Source organism: Ptychodera flava, chromosome 10 (assembly GCF_041260155.1).
Source record: "Ptychodera flava strain L36383 chromosome 10, AS_Pfla_20210202, whole genome shotgun sequence".
Lineage (NCBI taxonomy): Eukaryota > Metazoa > Hemichordata > Enteropneusta > Ptychoderidae > Ptychodera > Ptychodera flava.
The window spans coordinates 11,383,579-11,400,410 of NC_091937.1; the positions used below are offsets into that span (position 1 = coordinate 11,383,579).

Below are 16,832 nucleotides of genomic sequence, written 5' to 3' on the forward strand. Positions count from 1 at the left end.
TGGTAGTTGATATACAGAAGCAGAATACTGAAAAACTTGCAACAAGTTACAGCTTATGTCCCTTTAAGTATAAAGTGTTACTGCCAGAAGTTGAACACAGTACAAAATTAATAACATAACATAACTCTTGAGTTGACTTTATGTACTCTTTATTTATAAACGATATATTTTTTTATTCCCCAAACAAAATCAAAACATTCTCTGCAACCATGGATTTTATCCCTTCCATAAAACCAAACAAAAGCTATTTTAGGAGACAAAGTGTACCTTTACAGCAATGTGAATGTTTATAACCCCATGGAAGTGTACACTCATTCAATACTCTTCAGGAAACAGGACCAATATCAAAGTACATAGAGTGGTCCCGCAGATTAGTTTAGTGTGGTAGGCTAGTCCACAATTTAATTAAACACCTTTATTGTATCATCTGGTCTGCAGGATAATGAGAATGCCACATTCACCTATCCAGGTGAAAAATAAGAAAATTTGCCAACCCCACACGCCAACAAGACAAGCAATAATGTTGTACCATATCATCGCTGTAACGGATGTGCCATTTTTCACAATCTTTTTTTGGCGATGTAAGATTCATTCTGTTTGCAGACAAAACATTGGAGTTATGATATTGTAACCTGTGAAGTTTTTATACAATAACTGCCATCGATTGACCATTACACCCATGCTATTGTTTATTTACTAATTATGAACATCAAACACATTTCAGAAGTTACCAAAACCAACGTCCATGAGACTAATGATAATTATTCATACAAGATTTGTATTGTCAGTAGTACTGGCTTAATCCCATGACATCAAACACCTCCTTTGAGGAAACTGATCTATACCACATGACTCTATGTTCTCCTTGGTTTGATTTACTATTCACAATACCCATGCAATCCTCAACGGCAATGACACTGTTTAGTTTGTAGTTTTAGTAAATATTTCAGCTATTGTTTGTACATATCCACAATGTCTTTTCATCATACATGATGTCAGAATGCTATGAAACCATCCATATCTAGCTCAAACTACATTTTTTCCCTATGATACCCTGTAGTGATTTCCATGCACACATTTGACGAGTTCCATGACACTTCGAGTGGTTTATCCTGGTGGCCATCCCATCTGTCTGCCTCCCATCACATGGATGTGTAGGTGATAGATGGACTGGGCTCCGTCTGGGCCATCGTTAATCACTGTGCAAATATACACGCCAATGCAAAGAGTTACATACTTTAGTGGTACAACGTTATGTTTCTGGCAAAGTGGAGCTGAGTCCTATATATTTATTCTTTCACGATCATCTACTAGAAAAATAATCCCTTTAACTCCGTGAACAAACATTACATCTGCACGATAAATCACTGAATGGTATTCTGGCTGAAGGGAGGGGGAGGGGGGAGCTATGAAAAACAGATATGCAAACACACTTTTAGGGACACAGCGGGCAACTGGAACTATTTAATTTGCATTAATTTATTTACATAAAGTACATCTGCAAGAATGTCTGTTTACAACTTGAGACACGATACATTTCTCAGTGGTTTGTTATTTGCAGTTTCATAGTTTTTTATTTTAAAGGGAGGTGTAAGGAAAATACAGATTTCCGGGAAGCAAATGGAAGTTTATATACTCACCAACACGGTATCCATTGTCTAGTCCCTCTTTCACAGCAGTCTTTCTGGCAACGTTCATCATATGACCAAGCAACTGTTCAGAAGAAACAACGAAGATAGAGATGTTCAGTTAAGAGAAAGCTGGTATTTGTCTTGACTTCAATTGTCACAGACACAGATTCATGTGCTGATAACTAAAGCAGGAAAAAGTAAAATAAACCAGGAGAGTCTTTAAAGTTTAACCCTTCCATCACAATGGTTTGACCTAAACCCAATGTTATCAATGGTAGGTACGGACCTGTTTACAAGGCAATTGGGGGTGGGGGGGAGGGGGGTGTGAACAGGTAAAATTTGATTCTTCCAATGGGGGGGGTCCATGAAATCATACAATGTGTGTGTGATTTCAGAGTTCAGACGTTCATCACTTTGTGCCCAATCATTCAAAGTGTTAACGTCATGGCAATAATTCAACTAGATTGCTACACAGACAACAAGGGCACAGTTAAAGAGGTAATCATTTTGTAAGCTGGTGTCAATCTTTGGCAGAAATACTGAACATAGCAAGGTTCAGATGCATTGATGAACTCTTTGACAGGATGACAAACATGCACGCTTTCTCCGACAAGTAGTTGACGACAAATAATCACACACGCATTGAAGACGAAACTGCACCTCTCCATCCATTTTAGCCCAAAATTCAAAGTGTTGCTTCAGTCACCGAAAGGGTTGGCCCAAAGTTGGCTTTTAAAGAGCTAAACAACGCTACCTCACAACCCTGGACTATTATTTATATTCCTGGAGGCATGTTCTCAACATCATGGTATTTTTTCCTAATAGCAATGCTGTAAAATGCAATGCTTGGCCAGCTACAACACCTGTTCTAATACAGCTGTTCAATACAAATAATTCATGCAATAAGCAAAACGGGATAGTATTATCTATAATTGCAACATTTCATTTCATGTTGTAAAGGATACACTGAACTCTGCTCCATCAAGACACAGGATGATTTGATCATGGTCAAAAGCACATTTTTAAAATTGCTACATATGCCCCTATTAGTGATACCTGTAACCATGTATATGGATAAACCTATAGTATCTCAATGCTCGTTTCTACCTCTGCATCATCGTCATCTGTGAACTCCAAGGCTGGAATTGATTCCGTGGGCACCACAAGGAAGTGCACTGGTGCTCTGGGATTGTTACTACGGAATGCAACACACTGTAAGAATGATTTGTGTGGGATAAAAAGAGAAAAGACAATGACACGTGAGTTAACCTTGACTCTCACCTCGGTATCGGAATCATCCGCATGGCTGATTCCTGGAATAAGAATCTTGGGGATCACTAAGAAATGTTTTGGAGCTTGTGGGTTAACATCCCGGAAAGCCAGGCACTGCAGGAAAATTCAGTGGGAATGTCAGGCACAAATACTGGCAATGATTACAGAACAGCGGACATGACATGTTGCATAAAATGATGTGTTTATCATAGACCAAAGCAATTAATCAAGATTTGAGTTAAAGGAAGGGCAGTTTAGAGAAATCCCTTTCCAGATTTGTTCTGCCAGTCTTCACTGTGACTAAAAGAAAATGTAATGAAAATGTATGATCTAGTCATTTGCAGGCACTCCAAAGCTAACCATGGTTAGGGTTGGAGGTTTCTGACTGAAAGCCCACATATTACAGAATTTTTTCCTTTTTTTCAATGCTCAAGATGTTATGGGTTTGTTCAGGGATTGTCTATTGTCAATGTTACAAGTTCAAGTATAAGCAACCTTTCACACACATTTAACTACGTTTATGGCAAGGCTCGAGAAATTTCTTATGAATATGCAAATTTGCACTAATAAATATTCATGTTTCCCTGTGCGCGCTCAGCTTGATTCAACCGGGTCGCGGACGTGTATGGTGTGCGAGGCTTCAGCTCATGTGGGCAAAAGACCCAAACGGGAGATTTGGAACGGCTATTTATGTCAGCCAACTTCACCGTTTCGGTCTTTGGCATATCAAGAGCATATCGAAATGAACGCAGTTTGACGAAGGATATTGTGGCTACGCCATCATGGTTGCCGCCCGGGGTTGCCGCCATCAGCACATGTTGATCCCTGATGTGGCCCACCACTTGTTTTCGCCATCATTCATCAAGGACAGACAGGGGTGTTTTGCAACAACTGGTTGTCACTACTCACGACATGTACAAAAAAACGTCAGAAACAAAAGCGAGGTTGAGTATTTTATCGATCTCCAGAACTGCTCTCGCACCGACGCGATCGCTGAATGCGTACGGTGCTGAAATGGACGCGACCACCTCGTTACTAGGATACAGTCAGCTGTCTCTACCCATAAAGCATTGTATGTGGTCCCTGGATGGGCTTCCCCAGGGGCCTGCATAGGGATTCCCCGGGCCGGCTAGAGTCCCAAATTACGACCAAAAAATTGCCAAAATCCAGCCGCTAAACTTGTTTTTTTTTTAAATCGCTGATTTGAATATTGTATTGACATGTTTGTCAATATCATGCTGGCAATTCTTTATCCCAGAAAGCAAGTGCAGGCACAGTCATCATGGGTCAGTGGCTAGAGCAGTGGACTCACGATCACAGGATGGTGAGTTCGAGCCCCGGCATGGCCATGGTGTTGTGTCCTTGAGCGAGGCACTTTATTCCTCATTGCTTCTCCCCACCCAGGAGTGATGGGTACCTGATAGGACAGTGGTTGTAATGTGTGTGTTAAGCTATGCGCTTATTGGCTGCACATGTGAGCTGTAGATTGCTCCCCAGGGAGTTGAGTGGTATCATATTAGGTCCAGGGACCAGGGGTAATAATAATTGTAAAGCGCCTTGAGCACATGTACTTGTGGATATGTGCGCTATATAAGAACCATATATTATTATTATTATAGTTGACCCCAATTACGCTCGTAATGGAGGTCGTCCGTCAAGGGTCAGCTGATATTTTGTGGAGAGTCATTAATACGGGGACGAAATTTCTTACAGAATAGGTCGCACTAGTAATGGAAAGTGGGGTCAACGCGGACAGTGTGGTTATTTACAGGATATGGGGGAGTCTACCAGCTGGATTCTGTGCTCGAACAGACAATACCATTTTCGAACCAAAAATACTGTTATCTAGTGAAATAAATTTTTATTTCCGGGATTTTATCAACAGTATACTATTTGCGGAGTCGTTTTTTATAAAATACATATACAAAGTTTGACTAATACGGAAGGAGGTGCTGATTAGCCAGTAAAACCGAAACGCACTCGTCGATAGAGGGCGCCCTTGCGGGAGCCGTGCCTTAACATACTCGAGCATTTAACTCCATTTTTCCATGACTATTTGACATAAATTCTAGTAAAGTTGCAATACATGTATACATAATTTTTGGCAATATATAATTTGGTTTCCGATATATAGTGTTGAAGTTGAACTATATACATGGTTTGCCACACGTAAAAACTGAAAGTTTGGAGTAACATTTATCAGTTATTTTAATTCTCTATCACTAGCTTTGGCAAATAATATGAGCATCTTAATGAATATTATTTTCTCTATTCAATACTACTCTCTCGGGACTTCACACTTTCATTAATAATTTTTTTTTTGCAGTTTCATGTCAGCAATTTCTTTTTGAACTGATCTAAAAGTACTGTATTCCTCCAAGTCATTCTATCGTTGATTTTAAAATTCCATATTTGAGCTAAACTAAAGTAAGGGCTTATACATGAATATATGAATATACAGCTTTTTAAAAAGTGTCTGAAAAGTACATGTGCAAAAGTTTACATTCGGAAGAATATGGTAAATATGCCAATAAAAGCAGCCTTTCACCTACCAGATCATCTTCATGGATGATATCAGCTGGGATACTTTTATCCACAATTTTACTGAATATAGGTTTGTTCCCGGTCTGCAAATCTATTCCTAGCCTTTGCTGCTTCCTGTGCTTTCTTCACTTCATCACTGCCAGTACCACACATATCAGAGCTAGAAGTGCTGTACACCTATTGTAGAAAGATTACACCATTGTACTTGTCAGTGAGTGAACTGTTTATCCTAATCATGAATATAGGGAGGGACGTTTCATGCATGTGGGGGAGACATAATCAATATGCTGGACTGGGAATCTAGAACCATTTTTTGCTCAGACCAGTGGTTTTGCATGAGTTGAGTGATTCCCTATTTACTGCTACATCGGGCAAATAAAAGATGAATCTGATGAAAAACCTCCATCTGATTCCAATTGTTCTAGCGAATGAATATGTACCATTGTCTGTTCAAGAACACAGTTCAACATCTGAATGTTTTGACCACGCCCCCCTGCCAATTGACCTGTGAAAGGCCCCTTTCGGACAAGGCACGCGGGTGCGAGTCTGCTGGGTTGGCCAGTTTAATCATGGGCTTGTATGTCTCGTTTACCTCCCTGACGGAAGCACTTTATCCTGCCCCGGTGACTGTGCGCTATGATTGATGTATCACCTTCGCATCACATTCTAGCTAACATCCACTTTTCTGAAGAGCAAAACATGACCCTTGGCCTTCAAAAGTTTGGCGCGATGCGATGTGCAGTCAGTTTGCGCTGGTTTGCATTGTTGAACTGTATGTTTTACATCGTAATACGCAAAGTACTTTTATTCACCTACCTGATGCGCTGTTATAATTTTTGGCGCTATCGTGAGCGCTGCTGCCATTTGGACGAAAAGTCGTCGCCTGGTCAGTGCCACGAGTCCAGACACTAACGCCATGTTTGCATCCACAATGCTTTGCGTCAAACAGGAAGTAAACATGCACACATGCAATATTTTTACGTGAAGACTCACGAACTGCGTGTGTGAACACAAGTAAATCACTGAATGCGTGTACCACCGCCGTCACGATATGAAATAAACCCTACTTTCCTGTTGTAGCTGTACAGATGAGACACAAAAGTGTGAAACATAGACACGAACGAACACACCGGGCCGTCTGCGGAAACTATTCTGTAGAGGGGAACGTACAGCACAAACATGCAATAGTCTGTGGTATAAGTTATCACATCATTAATGTGCATCTCTTTCGCGGCCAACGAAGCATCACCAAGGTGTCAAGTAAATAACAAACTTCCCTTTTTGTTAAACATGGTAGGGCGACAAATTAAAAGTGTTGGAGTAGACACGTGAATGGAAAATGCACTTTGCTGAAAGAAATAGTCACTTACCACTGACGTGACAATGATACCCAGAACAATCCCAGTGATCAGTAAGAATACTCTTTGCATTGCAGCGTTCTGCATTCCTCGCCGCGTCGAGGCTGCATGCTCTGACGAACCAGTTGTGCACATCTTTTCACCGTTTCCATGGAAACTAGCACATGCTTAAGCCTAAGTTATGAACACCGACAAAACCAAATGCGCTGTTTACATAGGAGTATCGTTATTCAATGAATTTCCAGCAATATAAATTTAAACTTTAACATATCAAAATCTGCCTCGATTTCATAATCATATTATGTAGCCCACACCACTCTTTCAAAATCCTGCGGCCGGCTACTTTTGACAAGTCATAACTTCATTTGCATTTATCACAAGCACGTTGTCATTTGGAACCTTGAAACAGTATTGTGTACATATTACAAATGGCAGAATATCATGACAAGTATACCTGTATCACGTCGTTGCCTGTCATAGGCGCTCCCAGTTCACGCCACGTCAACACACAACAACACCAGTGCCCGTGTGTGTGCGTGATGTCATCTTTACACTAGCTGAATATAGAGACTGTGAGCAGCTGTTGAGCTGGAGCTGAGCTGGTAGTGTTTACCCCCTAACTTTACAGAAATTGAAAATAGATCCCTTAAGTTTTATCACAAAAAGTTCCCATTTCAACGCACGCTTTTACAACAAAATAAAATCCACTTCTTATGCGTGTAATTCTAAATAATATTTGCTGTATTGTACTTGAGCAAACAGAATGTATTTATAACATAGTGACAATGAGGTAACCATACATACATACATACATACATACATACATACTGTACATACATACATACATACATACATACATACATACATACATACATACATACATACATACATACTGTACATACATACATACATACATACATACATACATACATACATACATACATACATACATACATACAATCTGCAGATCGTATAAGCTGCTAAGTTTGTTGTTTTTGTAGCATACTTACAGGAAAATATCAATAACATTGCATCACTATTCATATGTTTATATTTCCCCCTTACCGTGTGATGAATCATCTTGTATTTGTTTGTTTGTCTGTTTATGTAGTAACTAACAAGTCCTTTCCTTTGGGAAAAACACAAAGTAAACTGTTTGTAATGCACTATAACAATGGTATATTTGGCGATTGCTGGCTTGATCAATTGATCGCAGTCTGCTTGAAATCTCCGCAGTCATACACTCATTTCACACAATATTTGATGTGGATCATAAACCTAACTAACACTAAGAAAGTTTTAAGGATGCAGTCATTTACAAAAGTAACAGCTTTGTTATTATTTTCACCATATGATATAGACTTGCTTCAAGTCTGTGATTTGTGAACGTGTGAGTGGGATGAACGCGATGAGTAGGGTGAACGCGAGGCAGGGGAATCCGGCAGAAGCTAACTCACTACTGCGCAGGCTCAAAGGTAATGCGTTCGTTCTCTAGGAAAACCGACTTGGCTGCCAAATCTCAAATAGGTTTATACGAAATAAAAGAGACAGAAGAAAATGTTGTAAATAAGAATTTTTTTTTTTAATTCACCAACTTTAACCACGTCTACATATGACACTTGTGTAACGCATTGTCACGTATAGGGAACTGCACAAAAGCCACAGAAGAAATTTGCGAGATTCGATTTTTTTGCCAATTTGACGAACCAGTTTCCAAAGAATATTACAGAAATATCAATGTTGTACATGTCATTCATTCTGTAAAATCTTGCCCGTTACCATTTCTAATCCGCTATATGTGAGCTATCGAATTGGCGAATAACAAGCATCTGCTAATTCGACTTACTACGGACACGTATACCATGAACAAATGAAGTCGAAAAAGTCCATTTGGGCATACTGGCACAATAGACTGGCCTTACAGTTGGTCGATTATAACATTTAGGGCGCATGTGTAGTATGGTAATTATGACCAATCTTTGATTGAACAGTTCACGGTCCTTCCTGTCCCTCTGCAGGGAGAGTGATCAGTGTTAGCCTAGGACCTCCCGAAACGAGCAGTCCTAAACTATGATCACTTATTTTTCCACTTCCAGTCGTCAAATGCTTACTTTCGATTTTTTATTTGATTTTTTTATGTGTTCTTTTCCACAACCAGTCGTCTGGTTTACTTTCCTCGTGAACTTTCCATGACCGATCATCAGGTCGCTAATATTCAAAGTGATAATTTTTTAAGCTATTTGTTTTCTACGACCAGAGTCGTCAGTCGTGGCTTTTTGTGTGGAGTATTTTTCTCGACTTGCTTTCTACTACCGCACGTTAATGTCCCGCATGGATTCCTAAAGGTAGAAAGCGCCTCGGGGACAGATATTCGGACTCTCAAACTTTTACAATTCTTTTCTGATATACCATAAATGGGAGCTCATTTTAAAGCTCTTGGCATGAAGAAAACTTTTCACCGGCTTAGTTTTCCGAAATTCGAAAATTTTATTTTTCTTCATAGAGTCTACACTGGGATGGCGGCCGTTTCGAATTTTAAATGTCGGAAAATCTTGGGATATTTGTTTTTTTAGTTCTAAAATTTGCACGGTGACCCCCGATTTTTATTCTTGATTTTGAAAGAGAATGGTTGAAAGATTCCGTAAGGAAAGGTTGAGTTAAAGTTTAAGACTTTCACTTTCGAGGCGCATACTACCTTAAGTTTGTCGATTCAATGAATCAACTCACCTGTTTCTTCTTTTGTTTTCTTCCTCCCCATTCTCTGATCTCACTCACGTGCATGTACGACAAACAAAACACACTGCGTCTGACCTCAACTCAAATCGAAACTTTTCGCGCGGAAATCGGAATAGAAGTGCTCCCCTAACTTCGGAATTATTCGTAGTCCTCGACTGGGTCCATTTCATCTCCATTCAATGTCACCAATGGTGGAATTTGTCACAGATCACGTGTATTGTAGGCTATTATCTGTGTGATGCCTGTCGCGTACTGCGTGTCTGCACATCCCTTTCACTTTTATGTATGAGAAGTGGGAAGTGACGGCACGTAACGTGCCCCGCAGTATTACTTAGCAGGTGTCCGCGAGATTTTCCTCTGTGACCTTGGCCCAAAACTTGGTACCTTTAAGTTTTGCATCCTCCAGTGTGCCTCCACTTTAAAAATTTTCAGTGAACCTCACAAGATCAAGGGATATCGCCTTCAGTAAGCTCATCACGACCTCCAAATTTCAAAAGAAATGTCAAATAATATGTTTCTCGAGAAGATCAGTGGAGTGTCTTTCCCCGTCACCGGTTGTACGGTTTACAAGACATACGCGGATATCTAACGGTCGAAACGAAAATGTACACGATATACACACGCACAATACAAAACACAAACAACGAAGTATATCAAGTTTGGAATACACGTAGAGAACACAGTATTTAATTTATATTTCCCATGCAGCCGTAGCGTTGGCGTGACTTTCTTTCGAAATGTTGCTGTAGAAGTTCACTATCTATTTAAAAATCTGAAGCATGATATGCACTGTAAACCATTGGGTGTATTTAAGGGGGCGTATCCTGCACGTAGAGCGAGCGACCTGTCCAGTTTGCAAAATTTGTCACTGTCACCAACAACAACGTTTACAAAAGTTAGAATAAAGTAGCTGTTTGGCCCCTGCATCGGTGGACAGCGGCGGTCAGTTTAAGGAAACACCCTTACATGTAAGTACAGTGCTTTTTATTGCCCACTGAATGCATAGCTTTGATAGATTCGTTGTTTTGTAGGTAGATTTGGAGGACTTCGAAAAGTTGAACGACTATGTCATCACGCACGTAATGCATAACAGGTGTGGGTTAGAACCCTTGTTTTGTACAACAAGGAGTCATGTCACGAGTTTTCCACCAAGTTTAACCTCGAACTTACGTTCCTCAATTCAATGTAAAGTGCGCGTTTTGATGCTTTGATATTACGAGGAAGGTATTTTTCGTATTACGCCCATATTCATGTTTAAAGCAGGTGGATAGTTCTTGAGTGCTGTAACTACACGGAGAGCTGAAGATTAAACTTACGCAATCAAAACGTCTTTCAAGACAAGCTTGTATAAAACGCTCGTGACATGTTCTGTGTGGCGATAATCTTCATGTTCGTCGGGCTGACGACTAAAGTCTTCACTGATTAACTTGGAAACTTTTTTTCCTGTGGGATTTTGCAATTGATTTTTTTCAAAATTTAGGTACGATGCGTCCTCGAAATCGAAACATTTAAATGTTTGTTAAATCTTTCCTCACGGAAACTTTAAACCATTCCCGTTACGTTCGAATAGAGAATTAAAAACTGGGGTCACTGTTCAGAATGTGATACTAGAGAAATAACCTACTCAATATATTTACCAGCACTTGAAATTCAAAATGGCCGTTATTCCTGTAAAAAATTAAGGGTTTAACTAAAAAGCCCTTGAAAAACTTTATTTACACTACGAGTTTCAAAATAAACCCCCACAAGTGGTATAAACCAAGAAGAGTATTGTAGGCCTAAAATGTTTTAGAGTCCGAATATCTGTCACCGAAGTACATTCTTCCCAGTGTACCTATACACATAGTTGTTAGGTCCTTTTCTACAATTTTAATTGCACGATTAAAACAGTAAGCTGGATATTTTGTTGGTGAATGCTAGTATGAGTTTAAACACAGTCGTCTGCTTTACGATATTCATGACGTGTTTAAGCGTGATCGTGTTGCTCGCAAAATTGATATGTATATTCAAACATATAAATCCACACCCTTATCCTTATCTTACGGAGATTTATTACGATTTCAGGTGTGTGCATAGTCTTTCTCATTGCTCATGGCATCCAGGTCGTTTGCGTTATACACGGCATGTTTAGCTCTGGGTGAGTTGGTCTCATTAGTTAAACTTATCACATTAATTTTAATGACACTCAATTTCAAATCTAAGATTGATGGTGACTTAGCGGCACCGTGTTCTGGCATACACGGCGTAGTAGAAATGGTCATAAGCTTACCCTTCTCATGAAATCCACATCATTCTCGACAACTTTTCGACATTCACCACGAGTCGAACGGAATCGAGCGTTTCTGCCAGGTCGCAGATAAAAGCTTATTTTCTCAAATAATTTTACGTTGTACATTTAGGTTAAATACATGCGTATACCGTATAGGCCTTTCTAGCCCTAAGCCATGGCAGTAGTTTGTTTCCATTGAATTTAAAATACTGAAAAGCAACGTCCTCTTTGTTTTATCTTATTAAGAACATGCTGCTGTCAACTAAATTACAACCAATTACTCTTGTTTTCATTGTTTGTGAATTGGCAGTTGTCAATCGAACAAACAAAAATGTACCACACATGCACCCCCATCCCACTCTAAAAATAATGTAGAAATTCCACATGTTGATGGTCAACACAGTCTGTATGTCGAAAGTTTATTGTTCAAAAATAAATTCTGGACCGGACGAGTATTTTATTGTCGACAATAACTTAAGATTGCATACGGTACACAGCCCGTTGTATCTTCAAGGTTTAGTGAGTTGGATTTCGACATACGTTAAAGGGATACATTCGTCGGAATTGCGCTCAAAGGTCGTATGGGACCCGTAAGATCAATGTAAACACACTGTATCCAAGGTATGATGGTGATTGATGAAAGTTAAAACATGTCTGTCATAATCTACATCGTATAATTTAAATGTTGCAGCTACTTGTGAGGTGCGTTTAGATATCGTGCACGACATTGCTTGTAACCAAGAAACTCGCACAGGCGCAGTTCCGACGACGGTTTCCCTTTAAGAGAAGAGTAAGAAAATATGTTTGCTTTCTTGAATGAAAAAAAAAAGATGTTTTTAAAGTTATACAGCTATACAGTGCCTTGCGTTTCTCTTTATTCCATAGCTTTCAGTTCAGTTGAAGCATTGGATTGTTACAGCTGTATTGGAGGTCCAAGCGACAAATGCACGTCAGATCCAGCCAGTCTCGGCAGCAACGCGCAAAAATCGTGCACGGAATCTGACCCTGTTTGCTACGTAAGTTAAAGAATCCTCTATGTTGGTGTAAGGTCGAAATTTCCCGTGCCTCCTTTATTCTTAAAGTATATTATTTTTATGTAAACACATATTGACCAGAAACAACGTCACCATGCTTGTTATCGACTCACTTTTGGCAAAGTCGGCATTAATATCAAAATATATCCAATCAGGCATTCAGGCATATGTTTGTGATCGGTCGATAAATCTGAAGGGTTTTGTTGTATTCGTGCGACGTTTCTGTCATTCTTCCGTATGACTTTTGAAGGGTTGTCACGGCGACATCATAAATTTAGAGATCACACTTAATATAAACTTCCAACCGTTACATATAATCCCAAGAGAGATCACGTCGTGGAAATGTTAAATGATTAAACACTGTAGCCTCCTCTGTTTTTCATTCTTGACAGATTATTGAAACCACGGTAGCTGATACTAAGCAGTTCGTCGACACTGCGAGGGGTTGTGTTGCTAAGACCGAGTGCACAATAGGGTGTACCAAAGAGGGCGGTTTCCGTAAGTTTTTTACATTCTTCTGACGCACCATGCCCGTTACTTTTATGTCCGGGTAGAGGGGGATACTCCTATAGAAAGGCGTATGTAAGTTAAAGAATCTGTATGTCGGTGTACGGTCGAAATTTTCCATTCCTCGTTATATAAACACATATTGACCAGAGAACATCTATTGGATGGGTATGTGATGCCCGAATCGGTCACTTTTTCGCGAAAAAATCCCTAAACAAGGGTCATTCGTCATCCTGAAACCCTCCAAGACAAATGAAATGTCCCCATTCTTCAGGAAAATCTTTACGTGCTGAAGACAGAAGAAAATGGTCAAAATTCCCCCAATTTGTCAAGACAATCCCTAACAATGGGTCATATCTTGTAATATTTATGGAATACGATTGGAACTAATTTGTGAGAATTGGATCTTTATATTTTTCAAATTTCTCAAAATTGTCAGATGCCCTATAGCTGAATGTTGCAATATTACAAATTATTCATAGAAACAAGTGTGTAACTTAAAAAGAAAAGCAGATCAGGTTACATTTGCAGATTAAATTGACATTACATCCCCATCAAATTATCCCGAATTAGTTCCAATCGTGTTATGGGTAGATATTTTTAACTTGAGCGGCACAGCCATGTCTGAAAACCTTCACGTGCAGTCGGTAAAATTTTTCAAGAAAATTCCTAAAAATGGGTAATATTTTATATGGCAGAAATTTTCAACTTGGGCGGCCTACCCCTTATGAAAATATTGCTAGTGCCACCCAATCCCCCGGCTTTCATTGGAACAGCTTGTGTTGGATAAAGTATGTTTCATGTACTCATTGAGAATTGGCACTACAACTGGCCATTTCAAATGTCAGCCTAAATTGTTATAGCCTTGTGTAGGACGCACAGAAAGAGTATGTTTCCCAAAGTGACCTATTCTAACTGATGGTGGATTAAAGTTGTGATTCCTTTAGTATTAACCTAATGGGGTTTCTTTGAACATAAGAACACTACAAAGGCCAAGATATTATCAATGATACCACAAAAAGTCACAGCAAATGTTAGGAATGGTGCGATGACAGCGCCGCCCATGCTCTGAAATTTTTATTCAAAGCTTTCGTTTATTCGTGATTAAAAATTTATTCGTTTTTTCATTACAGAGTTCTGTACAACCCAGTGCTGTGAGGCGGACTTGTGCAACGAATCAAGTGTCAGGGGCCTCCATAGTAACGCAGTGACGATTTTCGTCGGTATTCTCTTCGCCATCGTAGGAAGGCGGACTTTTTGAACACCTGGGGTTGGGGGCGTTCTAAGAGATTCCAGGAAAAGTACCACATCGAAACAGCTAGCCACAAAATTTGTACCCGCGAACCATGTTCACAGTTTATAGTAAACCTTCAGTAATACACACACATATATGTACATAGCTCTTGTCCGGCTACAGATTTTTGTCAGAGATATTAACCAGATATAAATGCTATAACCAGTTTATCATTTTTACGGTGACAGGGGGTTGGGGGAGCAAGCATGCTCCGTGCAGGCTCACAACTCAGTGTAGGCAGTGTACAGATTTTATATTGAGGAATTACCATACACATTTTTAGCAATTTGCCGTTTAACACAGGAAACCTTATACATCGGCATCATGAGGGCTTGGAAGCAATGAAAACACATTTAAAGATACATAAAACATCTTTACAGTGGCATGATTATGATACAAACCATACCAAGTGACATGCATGAATGATCCACAGATTTGGTTTATCTGGGAAAGCTGCTTTATATAGTATGCCAGTTTTTAGAAGCATGTATCAACATTTTCTACACTTTTGATTTTACTTAACAGGCTTCTGGCACTACTTTCTTAAACAAGATAAATATGGATTCTTTTAATCATTGGTGTGTAAAAACACACTTTTGATTTGAGATTGGCAGGGTTCATGCAGTAGGAGCTAATACGGACATGTCTGTCATTCTCAAAGGACACCTTTACTGATGGGATCTCATGAATTAAGAGAGTTACAAAAACAATTAGATAAGACAATGTGAAAATTAAAGCCCCAGTATGGCTCAACAAGTGATTTTTGTTTTGCAACAGTGAGAAATAAACATTTTTACGATAAAACATCTACTTTATACTGATTTCAACAATTACCCCTTATGCAACAGCAAGGTACACTAGATCAAAATTTAGGAAAGAAATCTCCTAACCAGGATCTAGTGTATTTACTTCAAAGTCATGTCCAAGAATTCATACAAACATCAAATTTAGTGCAGTCATTCAGGATATAGATCTCTAATTACAAACATTGTTTCTCTGTTTTAATAGCCAATCTGGGCTGCTACCTGATAAAGTTTAAGCAACATGAGCTCAACATCTATACACCCAGTTACATTACAGTTACACATCAAGGACAAATCCTTATGATTGGGAGAATTCTTCACAGAAGGAAAAAAATGTAATTGGGACAGCTGTATCAAAATTTCTGTGACAAACCTGGGTGGTCTCCCAATTTGGAGATTTTTCCTATTTGGTCTCGGTGCCATGCTGTACAAGAGATTGTCTGGCACGGATGCTCTTACTGTACCAGGTCTCATTTAAAACACATAATTTAAACTTGTGCCTGGCAAATGAAAGTCGCAGCATTTGACTTCAAGCCCCTTACCCTAAACTAAAATTTGGATTTGTAAAAATCCCAAAGTCTTATGATTAGAACTTCTCCCAAACACGATAAACTGGTGAAATGGGTTGTGAGTAATTAACATTTCAAAACAAAATTCGAGTAGCCAGTATTACCCATATAGTTTCAATAGCATATCTTGCCTTACAGATACTGTGACACTACACATGCTGATTGAAACCCCTTCCCTCTGTAAAAGCCATGAGCTTCATTTGTTATGCATGTGTTTTAACTATCCAAAGCAATGGTTGGATGCAGCAATTGACAATTGGAAATAATGTTTTTAAATTGTATTAGGGTAGTTTACGCCTCGAAAGTGAAAGACTTTAACTTTTGCTCAAATTCTTAAAGAAATCTTTCAACCATTCTCTTTCAAAATCAAGAATAACAATTGGGGGTCATCGTGCAAATTTTAGTACTAGAGAAACAAGTAACCCGAGATTTACCGGTATTTGAAATTGAAAATGGCCCACATCCCTGTGTTAACTCCATGGAGAAAAATACAATTTTCGAATTTCGAAAAGCTAAGCCGGTGAAAAAGTTTTCTTACACCAAGACCTTTTTTTTAAATGGTATATCAGAAAAGAATTGTAAAAACTTGAGAGTCAGAATATCCGTCCCCGAAGTCCACTTTAATGAAAACAAACAAACATCTACTAATCCTGAAGGGCTATGGATGCTTGTTCGTTTTCTGGATGTCTGATCTATTACATCAAAGCTAACATCAGGTCTTTGGCAAGTGGAATGTAGATTGTCATTTCAGAGATCTTATAAAAAACTATACAAAAATATGGCATCAAAGTACTAGTATTACCATGTCCACAATT

At 39.1% G+C, this 16,832-nt stretch overlaps 2 protein-coding genes across 2 annotated transcripts; one reads left to right on the forward strand and one right to left on the reverse strand.

Moving 5' to 3' along the window:
• Nucleotides 1-132: 132 nt before the first annotated feature.
• Nucleotides 133-6,365, reverse strand: LOC139143002 (adenosine 5'-monophosphoramidase HINT1-like). The gene is made up of 5 exons (XM_070713194.1): nt 6,264-6,365; nt 5,456-5,572; nt 2,739-2,843; nt 1,641-1,713; nt 133-1,199 (listed from the first exon to the last, which is right to left on the reverse strand). Exons 1-5 carry the CDS (start codon nt 6,363-6,365, stop codon nt 1,108-1,110), a joined length of 489 nt encoding a protein of 162 aa, XP_070569295.1. The 3' UTR covers nt 133-1,107.
• A 4,008-nt stretch (nt 6,366-10,373) lies between these two features.
• On the forward strand, nt 10,374-15,442 carry LOC139142024 (uncharacterized). Its single transcript, XM_070711813.1, has 5 exons — nt 10,374-10,509; nt 11,606-11,678; nt 12,696-12,826; nt 13,237-13,342; nt 14,485-15,442. Exons 2-5 carry the CDS (start codon nt 11,633-11,635, stop codon nt 14,610-14,612), a joined length of 411 nt encoding a protein of 136 aa, XP_070567914.1. The 5' UTR covers nt 10,374-10,509; nt 11,606-11,632; the 3' UTR covers nt 14,613-15,442.
• Nucleotides 15,443-16,832: the final 1,390 nt, after the last annotated feature.